This window comes from Fundulus heteroclitus, chromosome 14, assembly GCF_011125445.2.
Source record: "Fundulus heteroclitus isolate FHET01 chromosome 14, MU-UCD_Fhet_4.1, whole genome shotgun sequence".
In the NCBI taxonomy this organism is placed as follows: domain Eukaryota; kingdom Metazoa; phylum Chordata; class Actinopteri; order Cyprinodontiformes; family Fundulidae; genus Fundulus; species Fundulus heteroclitus.
This window is the reverse complement of record NC_046374.1, coordinates 28,814,347-28,835,409: the sequence shown is the minus strand read 5'-3', so window position 1 is coordinate 28,835,409 and position 21,063 is coordinate 28,814,347. Positions and strand designations below refer to the sequence as shown.

At 41.9% G+C, this 21,063-nt stretch overlaps 1 protein-coding gene across 1 annotated transcript; it reads left to right on the top strand.

Annotated features, from left to right (window-relative positions):
* The first annotated feature begins 1,119 nt into the window (after positions 1 to 1,119).
* On the top strand, positions 1,120 to 17,646 carry LOC105935966 (N-acylneuraminate cytidylyltransferase). The gene is made up of 9 exons (XM_036146683.1): positions 1,120 to 1,279; positions 1,486 to 1,910; positions 12,129 to 12,271; positions 12,352 to 12,507; positions 12,665 to 12,801; positions 13,978 to 14,072; positions 14,269 to 14,428; positions 14,517 to 14,676; positions 15,719 to 17,646. Exons 2-9 carry the CDS (start codon positions 1,693 to 1,695, stop codon positions 15,931 to 15,933), a joined length of 1,284 nt encoding a protein of 427 aa, XP_036002576.1. The 5' UTR covers positions 1,120 to 1,279; positions 1,486 to 1,692; the 3' UTR covers positions 15,934 to 17,646.
* Positions 17,647 to 21,063: the final 3,417 nt, after the last annotated feature.

The window sequence follows — 21,063 nt, the reverse complement described above, 5'->3', positions numbered from 1 at the left end:
GAGGATTTAAATCTTAATTTGGTTTTGTTGATTTTGTTTTTTTATTTGGTTGTGACTTGTTTTGTTTAGGGGTGCTGAGAGGAAGGCATTTAAATCAATATATACTGGGTTAATAAGGTCTGTATTTGATTATGGAAGTATTGTATTTGGATCAGCATCAGAAACACTTTTAAAAAAATTTGATAGTATTCAGTATCAAGCCTTGAGGTTATGTACAGGAGCCGTCAGAACAACTCCAACTTCAGCCTTGTTAATAGAAATGGGAGAGATGCCACTTAATCTTAGAAGACTACAGTTAAAGACCACTTATTGGTGTAATTTAAAGGGCCATGATGGAAATCATCCATGTCAAGAAATTTTAAAATCTAGTTGGGAAAAAGAAAAGAAGAAATTAAATTCTTTTGGATGGGAGATAGAAAATATTATAAAAGATTTTGGTTTTTCTGATATAAATATTAGTCAAACAGTTCCGCTTTCGCCAGTTTACCCGTCTCTATTTCATAATAATGTTGTTGATTTGACTTTGTTGGAGAAAAGGAAAAGAGAAAACATTTCAGATCCATATTTGATTCAATCATATTTAGATAATAAGTACTATGGATATGTCCAAGTTTTTACAGATGCATCTAAAAATTCAAATAGCAGTAATGGTGTGTCTTTCATTGTTCCAGAATTCAGAGTTAAAAAATGTAAAAGAATTACTGATGGAGTATCAGTTTATACTGGAGAGATGATGGGAATCATTTTAGCTTTAGGATGGATTGAGGAAGTCCGTCCATTAAGAAGCATAGTTTGTTCTGATTCAAGTTCTTCATTATATTCATTGAAAAATAATCACGCTATTAGTAGACCGGATCTTTTATTAGTAATTCAGTTAATAACTTATAGAATTCAAGAAATGGGTTTATTAGTTATATTTACATGGATACCGTCACATATAGGAATAAGAGGGAATGAGTTGGCAGATAAATATGCAAAACAAGCTTCAAAATATAGTGTTATTGATATATTAGTTCCATTTAGTAAAGAAGAAATCAAATCTATTATTAAACAAAAGGTTTAGGAAAGATGGCAGAGACAGTGGGAGGAAGATAAAACTGGTAGATGGCTGTACAGTATTCAAAGAAAAGTTGGTGCAATGAGGAGAACAGGACGAAATAGAAAGGAGGAAACAGTTATATCTAGGTTGCGTTTTGGACATACAAGGTTAAACAGTAATTTATTTAAAATAGGAAAACATCGAAATGGAAGTTGTGATTTTTGTGGGCAAGAAGAGACGGTAAAACATGTTTTGTTGTTCTGTACAAAATATTCTGTTGAGAGAAGGAAATTAGTTAGTCGGTTACAAGAAAATAAATTACAGTTAAATTTACAAGATATTTTAGGAAAAATTTCTACTTCTAAAGATATAAGTTATTTAATTAATTATCTCAAGAAAACTAAATTGATAGAAAATATATAAGTTGTTTTTTGTTTTGCTTTGAGGGGGGTGTTTAAAGTTAGCGTCCCGATCCACACTCCATTCCAGTAGATGGCGGTAATGCACATCTAAAAGTTGCTTGCCAACCGCCATAAAAAAGAAGAAGAAGAAGGAGGAGGAGAAGAAGACGAGGAAGAAGTCTTCATGAATCTTTTCACAGACGTCTCATTGATCTGGTGTTTGAATCCTGGATAGAAGGCTTTAAAGCGGACATGGCTGCCTCAAAGGAGAAACGCTCCTTCGAGGAGAACATGTTAGTGGACGGAAGCTGCAGCTCCAAGAAGCCCCGTTCTGACCCGCACGTAGCCGCTCTGATCCTGGCTAGAGGAGGGAGCAAAGGGATCCCGCTGAAGAACATCAAGCCGCTGGCCGGGGTCCCCCTCATCGGCTGGGTGCTGAGAGCGGCCATCGACTCCAACATGTTCGACAGGTAAGTCAGGAGGACAGGTGTCGAGCCGCTGCTAGTTAGCCGCAGTTTCACCCTCAGCTAGCCACCTGCACACAGGTGTCACATTTTCAGGGCTGAAACATGTTCTGCAACTGTGTTTATAATATAATAGTAATATGTAACAGTAATATCATCTTTATTGTCATTGAAACATACACTGAAACATACATTACAACGACATTTGTTCTCTGCTTTTAACCCACCACCATTGGGGGGTTTATGAATACCACCATTAACTTAGGACTTAAAGCACCCTAAAGCTGGTTTATATATGACTTTGTATTTCTATCTATCTATCTATCTATCTATCTATCTATCTATCTATCTATCTATCTATCTATCTATCTAGGCCCCTTTTTGGACATGTTTTCAATTAATGGCATAATTAATTTGTTTTGTTGATTTAATGTTATTTATTTTTTTTTAGTTCCACGTGTCGCATGTCAGGATTTTAATGAAACATATGCTAGTTGTTAGGTGCACAGTGCAAAAAGTTGTATCATCATCTATTGTAAAAACATGAAGGTTTTGAAGTTATTTCAATTCCGTCAGGAATCGCATCACATTGCAATGGCAGTAGATTCTAAATAATGCGCTTTGGTGCTAAAGTAATAATAATAATTTACAAAGCATTTCTGTTAAACGTGCAAGAGACTTCTTAAAAAGAACGTGTAAAATTCAAAATTCACCCCAAGTACACAAGTTGGACAAATGTTTCTGGCGTTTGCATCAGCAAAGCCTAAAGAAACTCGCACAACAACAAACCCCAGAGGAACACCAGAGGGTATTTTCCACCAGAGAAAACCTGTAGAACATACAGAGCCGTGTGGCCCCAGGAGCAGAACTGTCAGTAAAGTTAACAGCGAAGATAAGAGAATGCTCTTCTCATTATTTCTTATTATTTAGCCTCCAAGAAGCCAGACTTTCTTGTATTTCAAGTGTCCTTGAGCAACGTTTCTCCAGGCTTTCTTAAAGGCTTTGAATAGTTGTTCTTTGGACTGTTTGTTAGACTGAAAGTCACTTATCGTACTTTATAGCTAAGGCTAAGCCTGGGTGTGCGTAATTGGCATCATGCCACTATTTAATTTGACACGTATGTCTTTTTTTTCTTCTTCTCCTTTATAACCAGGAAATCTGAGCTGATTGGGGAATTTCTCAAAAGTTAAAACGTGTAAATTTCTCTTCCATTCAGGCCTGAAGCCATGGTGAACCCTTATTATGTTTAGCTTTTTTTTATTGTTTAGCTGCACCACGGTGTCGAAAGGGAAAGGAAATGTATATTATACATCGGTAAATATTGGTTAGAGGCCCAGAAAAGCAAAACCTGTGTCAAATATCTTCCTGATGAAGATGCTTTTGTTTGCCGGTCAGTTTGCTGTTGATACAAATGATAATACTGGGGGGGATATTAAGGATAATGGATAAGGATTGTGCATTAAAAACATAATTTTTTTTACCATGTAAACTAGGATATGGTCCATGCAAATGCATTAGGCAGCAGCCCTGTATGATTTCTGCCTTTCTGGTAATTTGGCATAATATTTTCTTTGCTGATCAACACCAGCAGCAGCCGCTACCTGCGCTAACATTAGCCACATTAGCTGAACTTTACAGCTAAACCAATAAGTAATGGTTTGTTTGTTTCTTTAATAGCCAACTGAGCTGTCCAGCCAGTAGAACGGAGCGATGCGTGGTCCAATACTGCGCATCTGGGAAGCACATCTCGACTGGGGGCTCAGACTGACAGAACACAGTGACTGGGCTGTCGGTTTTTATTTTTTTTCATTTTCATAACGTAGCTTATGTCGTCCTGGGGGTTTATGTTGCGTTCCATTTGCAGTCGGAACTCGGAAATCCCAGCTTTCTCCTTAGAAAGTTGGATGTTTTTTTTTTTTTTAAGGCTGGTTGTTGGATCCAACATGGCAGCTCCTTGCATTGACAACAGAAAGCTGTGATTAAAACATGTTTATTTTACAAGACACAGGTGTAAGAGTGTGTCTAAAATCAATGCTACATGTAGCGGCTGCAAATCTGAACCGAACAAATTTAAAAGTAGTGTTTGCACGTGGAAACTACAGCTTTAAACGACGTTCGTTTGAGGAACTATGAACAAAAACCAGCTTTCCTGGCCGTCGCCATATTGGAATTCTAACTTTTTTGTTTTTATTTTGAAATCCTGGCTTCACTGACTGTGTTAACTAAAACGCTTTTATTCAGGCTTACCACATTCCCAGCTACTATTTTTTTGTTTTCCCAGGAAGATGGAATGCAATGTTACTATTTCACTGTGTTGCAGAGACGGAAACTTTACTGACTTTATGTTGCTCTCAAACATTAAAGGTTAGCATATAGCGTTAGCATAGTTGCATTGATTAGCATTTGTTTTTTTTCCCCCTCTGTCTGCCTTTTATAGGGAAAGTTCCTCTAAATAGCGCTTTTGTGTTTGCCTTGTTGGCAGAATAGAGTTGCATATGTTTTTTTTTTTTTTACATGTTAGCACAGTTTAAAACTTCCAGCAACAGATGATAATTATAATGAGCTAAAGCTACAGGGTGGGTTGGTCCAGCACTGGTGCTGGAAGAAATGCAACTAATTGAGCAAACTTGATGGCTTTGAGTTTGTAACTATTTTAAGGCAAAGGAGTATCTTTTTTAAAAAATGTTAGTATGAATTATATAAAAGTTCGTATTGTTCTGACAAGCATAGTCTCTATGAAGTAGAGAGGCAGCAATCAGGGTTTTCCTCCTGGTTGATACTTGTTTCTGGAGTCATCTGAGGTCAGACCTGCCCTTTATAATCTTGAATAAATGTGACTTTGGTTTGCCTAATCCTTGGGATTATGACGTATAATATAGATAAAAGTGCTTCAAGGTCTGTGATAAAGGGAGTTGTTTTCAATGCAACTGTTACGACCCCTCCCCAAGACAACAAAAGGGAAGTTCTGGCACTGGGTGTAACACAAAACTTTCAGTAATCCTCATCAGTAGATGTCAATAAAAAAAAAAGTTTATTTATAATGTAGGTAGAATTACAGAAGTGCAACACAGGGAAGCTTTAAGCTTCAGGGTCTCCAAGGCCAAAACAACAAACAAACCCCCCCCCTGTAATTAGAAAATAAAAAGAAAACACTTGCCATTTATTGAATTACTCACACTTTCAAAACATTTAGCAAGTGTTCCATCACTCTTCTGAGCTTGGCTCAAACTCTCATGTGACAGTGATAATGGGAGAAAAACCTCAGGCTTTGGTGTGACGTCCTCCTTGAGGGGTGCTGAAAGGTCATCGGCTGACAACTTGTCATCCCTCAAGGCAGAGCCAAGAACTGAGTCATCCAGGTTCACTTCCTTCAGCTTAGATGCTTGGGACCTGGTTAGAGCACTGACAGCAAACACATCAGAATGGGATCCCAACATCTCATCTGTCATGCAACTAGGATTATCCACCACCTCAGGAATAGGAAGTACCTTGTCTCCAGCCAGATCATTCCCCATTATGAATTCAATCCCCTGCACAGGGAATGAGTTTCTCACCGCAACTTTGAAGAGTCCAGAGGCCAACTTGGATTTTAGATATACATGATGTAAGGGTGCTGGTACATAGGCCATTCCAATTCCTTGTACTATAGTACTGGCATTACAGGAGGTATCAGCAGTAAATGGCAGACAACTTGACAGGATGAACGACTGGGAACCACCAGTGTCCCTCAGTATCCTCACTGGTTTCTCATCCTCCGAATGCCCTGTTAGGGAGACATGACCATCAAAAATGAAGGGTTTAAAACAGTTGTCAGGTTCACTCATTTTTGAGAGTTGTGAGGATCTCAGAGTCTTGACCAGACTAACCCCTTTAGCTGGTTTTGGTGGTTGGGGTGCCTGTTTACGTTTCAGAGCCAAACAATCAGAGACAATATGCCCCAATTTATGACAATAAAAACATTGTCTCTCTGATTTGGAAGAGAGAATGTTTGTAACCTGGGATTGTGGCTTATCTTTCCAGGTCTTGTCACGAGAGGGTTGGTCAGATTTACACACTAAAACATTTTTGTGAGTAAGGGCAAATTCCTCAGCCAGGACAGCTGCCTCTTGTAAAGTGGAAGCTTTTTGCTCATTTAGGTACAAAACTGTGCGATCTGGAAGGCAGTTTTTGTACTCCAACAATATCAACTCACGTAGTGAAGCAAAATCAGCAACTTTAGTTGCCAGACACCATCTGTCAAATAGCATGCCTTTTTCTCTTGCAAATTCGACAAATGTTTGGGCAGTGGATTTTCTTAAGGCCCTGAACCGCTGCCTGTATGCCTCGGGCACCAGCTCATATGCCCTGAGTATGGCAGCTTTAACATTGTCATATACAAGACTATCTTCAATGGTGAGTGCTGCACATACTTCTTGTGCCTTACCAGTCAGTTTGCACTGCAACAAAAGGGACCAGACTTCTGTGGGCCAGTGAAGAGCAACAGCAATACGTTCAAATGCATTAAAATATGCCTCCACCTCCGTCTCTCGGAATGGTGGGACCAGGGCAATATTTTTGCTGATGTCAAACGTGGAAGATGCTGGAGAACAAGAAGGTTTTTCTGGGGAAGTACTGATGTCTTCCCCTCCACCAGAATCTGTAGCGAGAACAGTGGTCAGTTTATGAGACTGTAGCTCCAGCTGACGGATTTTGATGGCAGTTTCAGCTTCAAGTCTTCGGCAGTTAAGCTGGAACTCGTATTCATTCTTCCTTTCCCGTTCTTTAGCTTCAAGTTCTAGACGAACTAGACGTACCTTTAAACGTGCCTCAGCACTAGGATTTGGGGACTCAATTGAGATGGGCTCAAACCGTGGGAGAGAGACTGGTGGTTTTCCCCCCCTCTGGCTTGGCAGCAGCAGGTGGCGTCTTCACTCCCTCCTCAGACTGATCAGTAGTTTCAGGAAAAGTGGTCTCCTCTTTATCCATCTCCACTGAGAGTATTCCTTTTTCAACCAAGCCACTAAAGACAAGAGACTTCAATTCACTTTTAAGCAAAGACTTAGATACATGAATACCAAAATACGAAGCAATTTCATATAAATCATCTTTTCTACAGACATCCAACTGTTGAATAGTAGGATTATCCAAAAACTCCTTCAAATCAAACTGTGCCATGTAAAAAACAAATCTCTCGGACGAGCCCCCACTTATGTTACGACCCCTCCCCAAGACAACAAAAGGGAAGTTCTGGCACTGGGTGCAACACAAAACAATCAGTAATCCTCGTCAGTAGATGTCAATAAAAAAAGTTTATTTATAATGTTGGTAGAATTACAGAAGTGCAACACAGGGAAGCTTTAAGCTTCAGGGTCTCAAAGGCCAAAACAACAAACAACCCCCCCCCCCCCGTAATTATAAAATAAAAAGAAAACACGTGCTAGGGGAGAACAGAAAAGTACAAAGCCTAAACTCCCTGGCTATCCACAAAACAGGAGAAAACACTTAAACAAAAAGGCAGAGAACCCCTACCAGCTTCCACTGTCAAAAGAAAAAACAAATGTTAGTTAGACATTTGGGTTGCTCACAGAATGCTCACAGCCAAAACCATTTAAGGGTTCTTACAAACAGTTGGGTTGCAAACAAGATCACTTCAGATCAAGGCCCAAGGAAAGAATCGAGGGGCCTGGCATCTCTGGTGTGAAGCTCTTTATGGAGTGGCTGACGATCTCCAACACATTGCACCTGTGGAAGCCAGGTAGAACTAAAACACAAAGAGAGCTCTCTCATGAAGAGAGCCCCTAGAGGTCAGTGACCGTAACAGCAACATAAAAGAAAGGAATGGCTAAATCATTCCCTTTTCATACATCAAAGCCTAAACCCAGAACTTCAAACTTTACATTTAAAAGGAGTGCATCAAAGTTACCCTCTGTTGATTGACATGTTTATAGCCAGATTTTGTTGTTGCCTTGATACATTTTTATACTAAGAAAAAAAACATGTTTTTCAGTCTTTGAACTTCTGATCAGCAAACAGTTATGATCATATAGAAAAACTGAACAATTTTTTTTCTTTCCTCTGATGGCAGGACGAACAGCTCCTGCCATCAGAGGAAAGAAAATCTGCATGGGAGAAAGACCATTTCTGTCTTTGTTCTGGAAGTTTTGGCAAGATTTTACCATTTAAAGCTGCTCACCGAGCTGACCTGCCCACAACCGCTTGGGTTTGGGTCCTCGCCTTGACAGCTGTCCAAACGTTGGACATGACCTGCTTAGTAAACATTATGGAAGCAGAGTTTTTAATCCCTAAAAAAAAACGTCACTGGCCTTTTACTTGCTTTATGCATTTTGTTATGCAAAATATGCATTTCGGGTGCCGTGCAGCTGTGACATGAAAGACACACCCAGTCATATTTAACCGCTTTGCAACATCGCGTCTCAGTGTTGAAAAGATTTACTGATCTGTTGAGAGACGGGTTTGACTGGATCTGTGGTCTCCTCCCTTTCTTTCCGTCTCTCTTTTAGATTTCCATTATTTATTAATAAAAAATAGTTGTAAGAAAACGTAGAAATACAGATATGGTCTTTTTTTTTTTTTTTTTGGCACATTTCATATAATCCATCCGATTATCGTCATTGTTGTGCTACTAGAAAAGCGTTGTTTCTTTGTCAGGTTGTTGGTTATGTGTCAACACAACGCTGGTTCCTCCCGTGACTTACAGGCCTGATGTCTGAATGACTTAGGCCAGAGTTAACAGGCTTAAACAAACAAAATCGTTCCCCTGATAAGACGAGTTGCTGCACTAAACTAACGCTTCCTACGTCCAGCTGAAGAGCTGCTCTTCCAGACCACTGCAACATAATGCAATAAACCAGGCTGCTGGAAGCTAAACTATGAACATTTTAAACATCAAATCTGCTATGTAAATGACTTCAGTGAACTGCTTATTTTAAAACGATCTTCAATAAACTGTATGGAAAATCTTTCAGCTCAAAAATGAATGAAGGCAAATTTGACATATTCCACGATAATATTCCTTATTTTTCACATAATCTGCAGTGCTTGAACCTTTTGAACGTCACGTCACAGTCAGCAGCTTTATCAGGTTTTATGAGATGGATCGACACTAAGCAGTAGAAAAGTTATGCATAGTTTTTAAACCATGGCGGACGTGGCTATTCTGGGGCCCCACAAACTGTGACGTTTCTGGGGCCCCAGAAAAACCTTTTCTTTTCTGTCTACATGTAGAACTGGACTGCAGAATTTAGAAGCAATGAGCTGTTCTGAAGTATCTTTTAATGTTTTTAGCTACATTAGGAATATATGCTTTAATTGTTTTTACTAAATAAAGGACTGGATTTAGCGCTAATTTGGACCAGATACTTTCACATCATGATAAATATCCAGCTACACTGCACAAACAGAATAACGCTAAGGAACATTTTCTTGAAATGAGTGTAATTTTCCTTGATTTGAGCAGGTATAATAAGGTGATCTACCAATGATATGAGTGTTTTGACCACTAAAATAAGACTCCCATAGAGGTTCCTGCTGTTTTCTATCATAGCCTGAGCTTTTAAGTCTGACTGTAGCTCAGGTGAAAGCCCTTCTTCTCTTTGTTCCTTGTGACAACCCGGGTGATGCTCATCGGGGTAAACCTCCACCTCACGTCTTGCTGGGTGAATATAGGTGATTAGCTGCAACTTAAAATGAGCTCATTCTGAGTCAGCGTTCAGGTTTTACTCTGCCGTCGGCCTGCCTTGTTTGACTTGTGAATGCGGCAGGGCGGGTGCTCTGGACCCAGCAGTCATTCCTGCTTTTCAGGATCGCACAAACCGCCAGCCATACCTCTTTGAGCAGCTGCGATGCTGCGTGTTGCACAGTTAAACCCCCCCCCCCCCCCCCCTTATAACTCATTGTCAGTTTATGGTGGAGCAGATAGCAATTATATAGGATAAAATAGAAATAATGCTTATTGTTTTAAAACAAAATTATTAAATCTAGTGGCATTTTGGGGCCTACTGCACATTTTTAACACACATCTAATTGTCTTCTTTCATGAGATCCGGGGCTGTTCAGAAAACATCCGGAGGCTTTACAATAATTTTACCCTGTTTACATTTAAAAAAGTAGCGAATTGAAGCAAAAAGAGACACAGTTTAAGATTGATTACAAAAAACATTTTGCTGGAGGATACAATGACAGCTTTAGGATATTTAAAACATGATATCAAAATGTCTTCTGTCGTGAGATCCGAAGCTGTTCAGAAAACATCCGGAGCTTCAACCAAATTCTTTTTTTCTTTTTCTCTGGTTTTCCACTTTCAGCTCCAAATTTTTATTGTTTATTAATTTGAGTGTAAATGACACAGGTGCAGCCTTGCCTGCTGCACACGGCACGTCTCCTGAGCACTTTTCCAGCACCTTCCTCCTCCCATCCAGCCCTGTTTCCACCCTACCTTAATCTCCTACACCTGTCAGCCTTTAATCAGCCCGGACTCATTCCACCTGCCAACCTCTCCATAAAAGCCTACCTCAGTCTCCGCTTCCCTGACGGATCTTTATCACTCACCACCCTCCCCACGTCTGCCAGTCAGAGATTTTCCCACGTCTGCCAGTCAGAGATTTTCCCATGTCTGCCAGTCAGAGATTTTCCCATGTCTGCCTGCCAGAGTTCTCTACGTCTGCCTGTCAGATATTTTTCCTACGTCTGCCGGTCAGAGATTTTCCCCACGTTTGCCTGACAGTTTCCCATGTCTGCTGGTCAGAGATTTTCCCACATCTGCCTGCCATAGGTTCCTACATCTGCACCTGTCTGCTGTGCTGCTGGTCCTACTGCAGCCCCTGCGTCCTAAGAACTATCTAGCCCGGTAACAGACTCTTGTTCCCTTCATCCACAACCCATCTTCCTTCAATAAAACTCACAAACGAAGCTCCGTGTGTGGTGTGTGTGTTCGGGTCATCGAGACAAATCCTGACAGCACGATCCGGCAGGGAAGCGGAGACTGAGGTAGGCTTTTATGGAGAGGTTGGCAGGTGGAATGAGTCCGGGCTGATTAAAGGCTGACAGGTGTTGGAGATTAAGGTAGAGTGGAAACAGAGCTGGATGGGAGGAGGACCGTGCTGGAAAAGTGCTCAGGAGACGTGCCATGTGCAGCAGGCAAGGCTGCACCTTGACAAATAGTAATTATTTTCATATCAATCATACATAATGTATTCAGGCCCCTTTACTCAGATACCCCACAATCCAGTGCAGCCAATACCCAATAGAGACAATGTGCATCATGAAGCCCTAGAGACATGGTAGACCTACCAGGAATGGGCTGTCCACATAAATTAACACACCAGGCAATCAGAGTCAATCAGAGAAGCAACTAAACGATGTTGATTCTGGAGGAGCTGCAACAATCCCCAGCTCAGGTGGCAGATAGTCATGAACTGCACAAATTGGCCTTCAAGGAATAGTGGCAGGAAAAAAGCCATAAGAGGTAATGTTTGCTGTTTGTCACAAGGTATGTGTGCATGTTTCTAATCCAGCAGGGAAGCCGATCTCAGTTGATGGGAAGGAAAGGTGGCTGGAACTAAATATAGGACAATCCTGTAAGAAAACGTGTCAGAGAAGACTTGAGACTGGGATGGAGGTTCACCTCCCAGCAGGATGGCAAACCTTAAAAAAAATCCCAATCAGCTTCATTTGGTCTTTGTAATTCTGTGCACAGTCAAGGAATCTGATGTAGGTTACAACACCCACGGTGTAAAGACTTTCAGAGCTACAGAGGAAGGCAAACAGAATGTCAAAGTCCAGACCTAAGTCCAGTTGTGTATCTGTGGCAAAACTTGAACATCAATGTTTAATTTCGTTCTGTATTGCACTCTGTACATGCAAAATCACAAAGTTGTCTAAGTCTAAATAACAGACGTAGTCAATGCAATCTGACTGAGCCTGACATATTTAACTAGGCAAAAATCAGCCCCTAGATTCGCAAAGCTGGTGGACAAATGGCCCAAATGTCACATTTTTATTTATAAGAATATTGCAAATTACACGCGTCCGTTTTCTTTCATCTTCACAGTCATGCAAACTTGGTGTCGGTCTATCATAAAAAAATCCCCAGAAAATTACAATATTACTACATTTGAAAAAGCTCAAGGTGTATGGATCGTTTTATAAGACGCTATGTCACTGAATTATTCAAGACTGAGACGAAACATGAGTGAAAGTGAAGTTATGATGTATTTCTTTCTCCAGTGTCTGGGTGTCAACGGACCACGATGACATTGAAAGAGTTGCTAAATCCTGGGGGGCCAAAGTCCACCGGAGGAGCAAAGAGGTCTCCAGGGACTGCTCCACTTCCCTGGAAACCATACAAGAGTTTCTCAAGGAAAACCCAGGTACCGGAGGCTCACCTGGACACAGACGTCATCTCCGCCGTGACCCAAAGGTTCTGGACGGTTGTGTTTCTGTCCCGCAGAAGTGTCGGTGGTCTGCAACATCCAGGCCACGTCTCCGTGCCTCCATCCTTCGCACCTGCAGGAGGCTCTGAAGAAGATCACCGAGGAAGGGTACGACTCCGTCTTCTCCGTGGTCCGGAGATACCAGTTCCGCTGGACGGAGGTCAAGAAGGGATGTGAGTAAAACAAACTCCTGACTTAGTTGTTTTGTTCAGGTTCAGAGAAGGTGCAGCACAACGCTGAGGGTCTCTGGCTAAATGCTTCTGCGTTTCTTCCACCAAAGCTTGAATCAGGTCCGTTTAAAAAAAATAAGTTTGTTCTCCTACCTTCCAGGTAAAGAGTGCACCCAGCCGCAGAATCTGAACCCTGCGAAGCGTCCACGGCGTCAGGACTGGAACGGAGAGCTGTACGAAAACGGCTCGTTTTACTTCGCCACCAGAGACCTCGTCATGATCAAGGGATGCTTGCAGGTAGCTGAGCTGCACAGTTAAGTCTCAGTTAAGGTGGAGGTTCCTTGGCTGAAGGAGCTATGAGAGGAAGCATACTGGCTCTTCTTCCTACCTCCTTATCACGACGACCGCTGATGCACTTCCGCTTTTTTTTTTTATATATCCCCCCAGTGTCCTGTCTAGCATTGTGGCAATACGAATTGTTGTCTTAATGCCAAATAGAGCTCGACAGATTTTACTTTCACAAGTGGAGCAGTCAGCTTTCGCCATAGTGCTCCGCTTGATTTATGCATTTAAATAGTTTTATTATGATTCATGCAGGGAGTATTTAAAATTTAAATGGACACTACAATGGGAAAGTAGGAAAGGAAAGGAAGAACAAGAAGAAAAAAAAGAAAGAAAAGGTGAAAGAGGAGATAAAAGGGAGAGAATGATAAAACGTCTTCAGTCTGCTTCTTCACCTGCAAAGAGAGATGTAAAAAGAACAGCACAACCAACGGATATAGTATAACAGATAAAATAGAGTAACACCTTGATACCATTGCTGAATTATATGTATTATTATTTAATCTGACATGTATAATGTGGTAGCTGAAGTTAAAAAATATGGGCTTTCTGTGTAGAGGTGAATCTCTAAGTACCTGGAACCCTGCACCTGTGGGTGTTTGTGAGAGAGCACTTGTGTATGTAAAGTTTATCCAAAAGAAAAATGCTCAATTGTGGTTGTGAAGAGCCAAAGCAAAGCAGCCGCCAGGAATGAGCACTTCCGCTTTGGCCAGAGTCCTTACCCAAAAGACGTTTTTTCGGTCAAAGTTGTTAATTCCCAATTATGCCCTGAATCAATGTTAATGATGATGGTTATATTTAAATTAAAACGTATAGTAAATCTTTTAGGCCTTCACGGTGGCACTGTTGCCTTGCAGCAAGAGGGTCCTGGGTTTGAATGCCGACCCGGGGTCTTCCTGCGTGGTGTTAGCATGTTCTCCCTGCGCATGCGTGGGTTCTCTCCAGGTTCTCCAGCGTCCTTCCACAGTTGAAAAACGGCACGGTTTGAATCAACTGGTTTCTAATCCAAGCGTGATTGAATTGAGTTATTAGCGGCTCAAAATGAGCAGATGTGTCACCAGTTCATCAGACCCAGATGTTCAGCTCCTCTGTTCAGAGGCTTTTCTGATGTTTGTGTCGGACTCCATGCAGGGCGGTAAGGTCACCTACTTTGAGATGGAGCCGCAGCACAGCGTGGACATTGACGTGGACATCGACTGGCCCGTGGCAGAGCAGCGCGTGCTCAGGTGGGACCTTCTTGGATTTAAACCTGTATTTAACGGTTTTGACTGCTTTTAACTTTTAAAATAAATTATTATTTGTGATTCTTCAGCTTTCACTTTCAAATCTTCTGTTTGTTTGTTTTTTCTAAATCTCAATAATGTTTCTGTCTGGAGTTTTTTTTCCCCTGCTGTTTATTTCTGGGTTCTGCGCTTCCAACAGGTTTGGATACTTCGGCCGCGGCGTGACCCTGATGTTCTGTAAAGTTTCCGGATGTCTGACCAACGGGAAGGTCTTCCTGTCCGTGTGCGGAGAGGACATGGTCTCCCTCAACACCAGAGACACCACGGGACTCCGGATGCTGCAGAAAGACGGTGTGGAGGTCCGACCTGTTGCCTTTATTAACGGCGCCGCCGATGAGGCTTCGGCCAGTGACCCGTTAACACATCGTGCCTTTGCTGTCCCCCTAGGTGGTGCTGCTGGTCTCCAAGGATGACCTTCTGACCAAGTCGCTGAGCAAGAAACTGGAGAAGGTGACGGGCTGCGAGGTCTTTGAGGTCGGAGAGGAGCCCCTGAAGGACGTGGAGACGAAGTTTAAGAACCTCGAATGGAAGGATGTAGCCTACATTGGTAAAAACCTGCACTTTTTATAATGAGCAAAAAGCAAACATTTCATTATTCTAGGTGGAAAGAACTGAAAATAATGATGTGAAAACTTTAAGGGTTGACATCTTATTTATTTTAAAGGTATACTATGCAACTGGGGTTAATTTTTCGGCGAGGCTCCCCCCAGAGGGCGAAAGTAAAAGTGCACTGTCGTAGAGATGCTCAGCTGTTCTGGTTTCTCCATCAAGCCAGGCGCGGTTGTTTTGAGTTTAGCAGACAGGCGAACGCAACGAAAAGTTGAAAAAACGGCAGTAAAAACAATGGCTAACACAGTGAAGGTATGAACATCAGGGTTTCCCGCAGCGCTATCTTGGCCAAACTCACGCTACCGCCTCACCAACATTAAAAAAAAGAAAATAATAATAATAAAAATAAACTTGATATGCTTGCATGTTTATTTGAGGTTAATACGCGGTTCTTTGTTGTTGCTTTCGCGCGTGCATATAGTGAATGGCAGGGCAAAAACACATGGAGTTCTCGCCGTAAAGCAAGACCGACTCTCACGGTCTTGCACGAGACTTCACGAGACTTCTGAGCCTGTGGGTGCGGGCAGAGGGCTCCTGCAATTGCAAGTGCGGTATTTCCCCCACAGACCACCAGGGCGGCCGAGAAAATCTTTGTTCGACCTGAAATGACCCATTTAATCATCCAAAACGGTATGGAACACATTAATTAACTGAAAAATGTTGCATAGTATGCCTTTAAGCTAGATTTAAATCAAACATTTTTTTTTTGCTAAGCAGAATCGTTTTCTGGATGTTACCACAGTAAAACATCTTTTTAAATCAATATGATTTCCTCTCTCGTGACCACTGTAGAGATATTTTCTGTCTCTATGTGTAAACTCAGCTAAAACACACAGAACTGTGGCCGTCAGCATCCGGGGAAGTCTGCCGTTTTGCTAATACAAGCCGCAGTAAACCGGCGTCCCTAAAGGGCGTGTCATGTTGGCGGAGCAGTAAAAGCGTCCCAGTGTAAATATTTTCCCCCTAACGTTCCCTCCCAGGCAACGACGCGGCAGACGTCAGCTGCCTGAGCCTGGCGGGCCTGAGCGCGGTGCCCGCGGACGCGCCGGCCTGCGCCGCCCAAGTCGCCAAGTACACCTGCAAGAATGTCGGCGGGTCGGGGGCCGTGAGGGAGTTCGCCGAACACGTGATGCAGCAGAAGGAGCAGGCCAAAGCCCAGATGAAGCAGGACCGGATCGACCGCAACAACTTCTAACGTCGGGGAAACCCGGAGGCTGCCGGGTTGCTCCGACGTTTACCTGAAGCACTCGGTCGGCGAACGCCAATGGGAACGCCGCGGGATCACAGGGACATGGCAAAGATGGGGGCAGCTCATATCTGTGGTGGTCGGTTCTCTGGCTGTGGTACACTTAGGGTTAGTTTGCTTGGTTATATGAAGATCCAGTTGTGACATCAGTGAGCTAGCTTATATTTGCTCTATTTATTGATTTGTCAATCTATGCACCTTGACAAATTAATAAATACAGCAAATATGTTTGTAAAGTGCATGTTTTGTGTGAGGGAAACATAATTTTTCTCTGAGATTCTAAATGATCAATTAAAGGTTCATCATGTGGTCATTTTTCAGTAATGTTTTTGAACGGTGACACTCCTTTGTAACACCATGATTCTCTATAAACTAAATGTTTAAAATAAGACAGGTTAATTTATTTCAGTGTACCAGCGCTCAGTGGCAGTTTCTCAGAGTGAACCTTTCATTTATATTCGCTCGCTTAGTGGGAAAGTGAGCCTCCCCGTGCAGCCTGACCGGGACTGTGTGGCTTTTTCCTGAGTATTTCCTGGATTTTGATGGGTTCTGAGGGCATGGCGGTGCGATACATGAAGTAGAGCCACTGTGAGGGGAATTTAACCTGAAACGCGCTGGAAGTGGCAGAGCAAAGAATGACGTGATCACCCAGTGGCGTTCAATGTCAGGCTGGTCGAGTTCATTCACCCTCCACTAGAGGGCAGTGTTGGACAACTTATCTATCTATCTATCTATCTATCTATCTATCTATCTATCTATCTATCTATCTATCTATCTATCTATCTATCTATCTATCTATCTATCTATCTATCTATCTATCTATCTATCGCGTATAAATCAACCATCTTTTAGACACAAACATGTAGCGGTGCATTTTTATATAAATCTGTTTTAAACACAGAAAATGTTATGCTGGATGTGAAAAAAAACCTTACTTGTTTGCCAAATCTGCACACTTTAAACACATTTATCAAATGCATTTCTGTAACTGGACAGTAATTTATTTTCTTTTAAACTGACTGGTACCTGTCTTTTTCACTTATTAGCTTTTGCTAATAATTATTTGCTTTTTCAGGGAGTTTGTCTGATACATGCAGCTGCACAGTAGTTCACACTAATTTACATTCTACTGTAAAATAATCGCTGTCTGCGTTTTTTGACTCGAACATTTAAATCTTATCAGATGCTAAGGACTATTTGTATGCTTTTACCAATCTCAGAAACTGTTGATACACTGCTGTTGTCCTGCCGTCACTGTGATCCGCCGCCACTTGAAAATGGTAGCCTTGGCTCATATCATATCTATATCAGATCCACTGTCCGCTGATTGCCAGGTCAATACCTGTGTGTTACTGTGCACATATTGAATGTCCGGAATATGACTGTCTCTGTCGAGTATTTAGTGGGAGCCGGGGACAGAAACGGGGGAAGACGGGTGGCCGGCCGCACCGTGGGGTGCCGTTACGTTCCATCTGTAATAAAAGTGCTGGAACTTCATCACTCCACCGTTTCCTTATTCAATAAGTCCAGGAAGTTAGTTATTGTTTAAAATTCCTATCACATTCAACTGAACACTAGTCTTGATTTATGTGTTACGTGTGAATTCTGAGCTGTCCTTATGATTACATATTGAAAATAAAGATTCTTGATTCTTGAGCTGAATAATTTGTCTTAAATCAAAGGCTTAAGTGTTCTTAAGCAGGAAAACATATTTTTGAAACAGGTTGTGGATCTAGTTTTAATACAGACATTTTGGAAAACCCACAGCTTCCTATTTAGGATATTTGTTACATGTTCTGCAATGTGATCTCATCTGCCCAAACAGTACCGTGCATATTTTATTCATCATAATCTTGATATATGTTGCTTACATGCAGGTGGACATTCTTGTAACCTTCTCAAGGCTGTTTCTTGTTTATCGGTTGCAGCCTTTTGTTTAAAATTTGCCCTGGAAGCTTTACTGTGGCGCAGACAACACATCCTGGGGCAGGTGCATCAGTATAATAGGTCTTGTAACGCCTTTGGTTTGCACAGCGCATTACTGAAGGTCTTTAATGCCATTGGCCCACATCTGATTGAGGTGTTAGGGATATCTTTAGGAGAAAGCTGTTAATTTTATAGAGAATACAGGTTAATTAGCTCAGGGTAAATATGTGTCTCTGTTCTGAAACATTTCCCACCAATCAAGGCTGGTGATTGCTGCAACACAGGATGAGAAACAAGTAACGAACAAAAGCTCCTTTTGAAAAACCACAGCAGGGACGACAGGAGGTATAATTGTGCCGGAAGATGCGTGCCTGACAGTTTTCTTTTTAACACATCTCTGTTGTCTAATAAACTGACTAAAGAAACCTGTCTAAACTTTTGTTCTTTTAGTTTAGGGATACAAACCTGATTATCACTGAAGAACCTGACGCTCCCTGCCGGTAGACAATAGGCTTGGAGCACACCTTGATAGTAGCCTCCTTTTTTTTTTTTCCCCAACAGGATGCAACGATCAAAGCACAACATTCATTTTCCCAAAACGAAAGCGGTACAGACCATGAAAAAACAAGATAAGTCTTTATTATCACTGTCACTTTTGCAATAAGGTGCTGTTCACTTTGTAATTAAGCAGAAGAAAGTCCATTGATCCATCTTCTGTTTCGCTCATCCCTTATTGGGTCGCAAAGGGTGCTGGTGCCTATCTTCAGCATTTACTGGGTGAGAGGCGGGGTACACCCTGGACAGGTCGCCAGTCTGTCGCAGGGCAACACAGAGACAAACAGGACAAACAACCATTCACACCTAAGGAGAATTTAGAGAGGCCATTTAACCTAACAGTCATGTTTTTGGACTGTGGGAGGAAGATGGAGTACCCGGACAGAAACCACGCATGCACAGGGAGAACATGCAAACTCCATGCAGAAAGAGCCATGGTTGGACTCGAACCCAGAACCTTCTTGCTGCAAGACAACAGTGCTACCCTCTGCACCACTGTGCAAGAAAGTAAAAGAAAGAAAGATGTAAAGTATCAATACCCTGTGAGGTTTTCTCAGGCCAAAGTTATATAGTATTTTTCCTACGCTCTTTTCATCCCTCTGAACTCTGTTCAGTCCATCATCTGAAAACAGAAAGACTGCAATACAACTGCAAACCAAGACACGGCCGCCCACCTGCACTGACCGGCCAGACCAGGAAGAATATTAATCAGAGAAGCAGCAAAGAGGGGTGAGGTGACTCTGGAGGAACCGTAGAGATGCACAGCTCAGGTGGGAGAATCTCTCAACAGGACAAAGGTTAGTTCCTGTCATCCTAGATAGCACTCTGTCATTTCAGTCCCACATTAATAATATCATTCGGTCAGCATACTTTCATTTTACGCAACATCTCTCGCTTATGTCCAACTCTCTCTGCTAACAGTGCTGAGTTTCTGGTTAATACCCTGGTTTCCTCCCGCTTAGATTATTGCAATTCTCTCCTCTATAGGCTACCTGACAAATCCATTCATAAATTCCAACTACTCCAAACTTCTGCTGCCTGTATCATTACCAGAACCCCCTTTATCAGTCACATAACACCTGTCCTGCAGCAACTTCAATGGCTTCCATTTAAATATTGCATAATTTATAAAATTCTTCTTACATTTAAAGCTATCAATTATCTTTCCCCTAAGTATCTCACTGTGCTCCTTCATATCAAGATACCCACCCGCTCTCTCAGGTCCTCTTCTTCCATTCAGCTCATCTTTCCACATGGTTGTCTGTTTACCATGGGGTGTAGAGTTTTCATTCAGCCCCATGTCTTTGGAACGCTCTGCCCCACTACATTCAACACTCCACGTCCATAACTACTTTTAAAACTCACTTAAAAACTTCTTTTTAGACAGGCATACTCTTTTTAATTTGATTGTAAGGATCCCATCATTTCTCCTGTTCTTTTTTTATTTTATTCCTGCTCTTTGTTTATTCAATGTTTATTGGATTGAGTGTTTTATTGTTGATTCTGTAAGGTGACCTTGAGTGTTGAGAAAGGCGCATATAAATAAAATGCATTATTATTATTATTATTATTATTAGTTGTTTCCTACACAAATATGGCCATATGCACTTTGCCACAGACCCGAGAGAAACGCATACAAACATCATCTTCACTGGGAATAAAGAAGCTGGTAAGAGTTGATGGAAAAATATGGAGCTCAATCACTGCTCTACACGTTTGGTAATGCCTTTGCCCGAGGCCAGTCTCTGCACACTGTCTTACTGATGTACATCTCTGAATATTTTAAATGTTTTCACACTTCAGAACTGAACGCAAAGCGTTAATTAACGTATGGCTAATGGAGCCATGCCAAGCACACACCTCAAACAAAAGGGCATAGAGAGCAGAGACAGGAAACTAAGCTGAACCAGTTCTGCTGCTCAAATTCAAATTTCTGATTTGAAAAGCACCATTTCAATAATCAAATTAACCTGCAAAGTGGCTCATGTTTCAGGTTTCTGTATGTTTCAGGTCACTATTCTTGGTTCAGATCAAAGCACAGTCAGAATGGCCCAGTCAAAGTTCAGACCTAAAGGCAAAACTTCAAAATCGATGCTCACAGATGTTGTTCAGCCAATCCGACAAAGCCGTTGAGCGAGTCTGTCGCTGTCAAAGGCAGGAGTGAATTTATGTCCTTATCTCCTAACATGTGGTCAAGCGTGCACCCGTCTCTGTTTGGTCCAAAACAAATACTGCAACATTTTTCCAGTAAACTGGTGCAACCGGAGGAGCACAGATAGACACATGCTGATCCTGAAGAGTGGGTGATCTATACCCGTCAACACAAAGCGCACCTGACTTTGTCTTTTTATTGACTTGGGGGAGGCCAACCTGTTTGTTGACACATGCAGGTACCATTCTCCCTGCGGTGTTTTCATGTGGTTTAGTTGATATGCGTGAGCCGCAGTGGCAGGGCAGGGCCAGCCCACTGGAATACATTCAGAGATGTGATCTTCAGGAGCCAAACTGAAGTAAAAGCAGGAGAAAAATAGCTAAATAAATGTGGACCTTGCAGAGTGTGGATGGAATTCTAAACAATAATAACTGAATTCCCAGAGT

Bases quoted from the DNA above. Each gene is read 5' to 3' on its own strand.
- LOC105935966 (XM_036146683.1), top strand. From the start codon at position 1,693: ATGGCTGCCTCAAAGGAGAAACGCTCCTTCGAGGAGAACATGTTAGTG. The intron at 12,272-12,351 runs GTACCGGAGGCT...TCTGTCCCGCAG, and splicing joins GTTTCTCAAGGAAAACCCAG to AAGTGTCGGTGGTCTGCAAC. The intron at 14,429-14,516 runs GTCCGACCTGTT...CTGTCCCCCTAG, and splicing joins TGCAGAAAGACGGTGTGGAG to GTGGTGCTGCTGGTCTCCAA.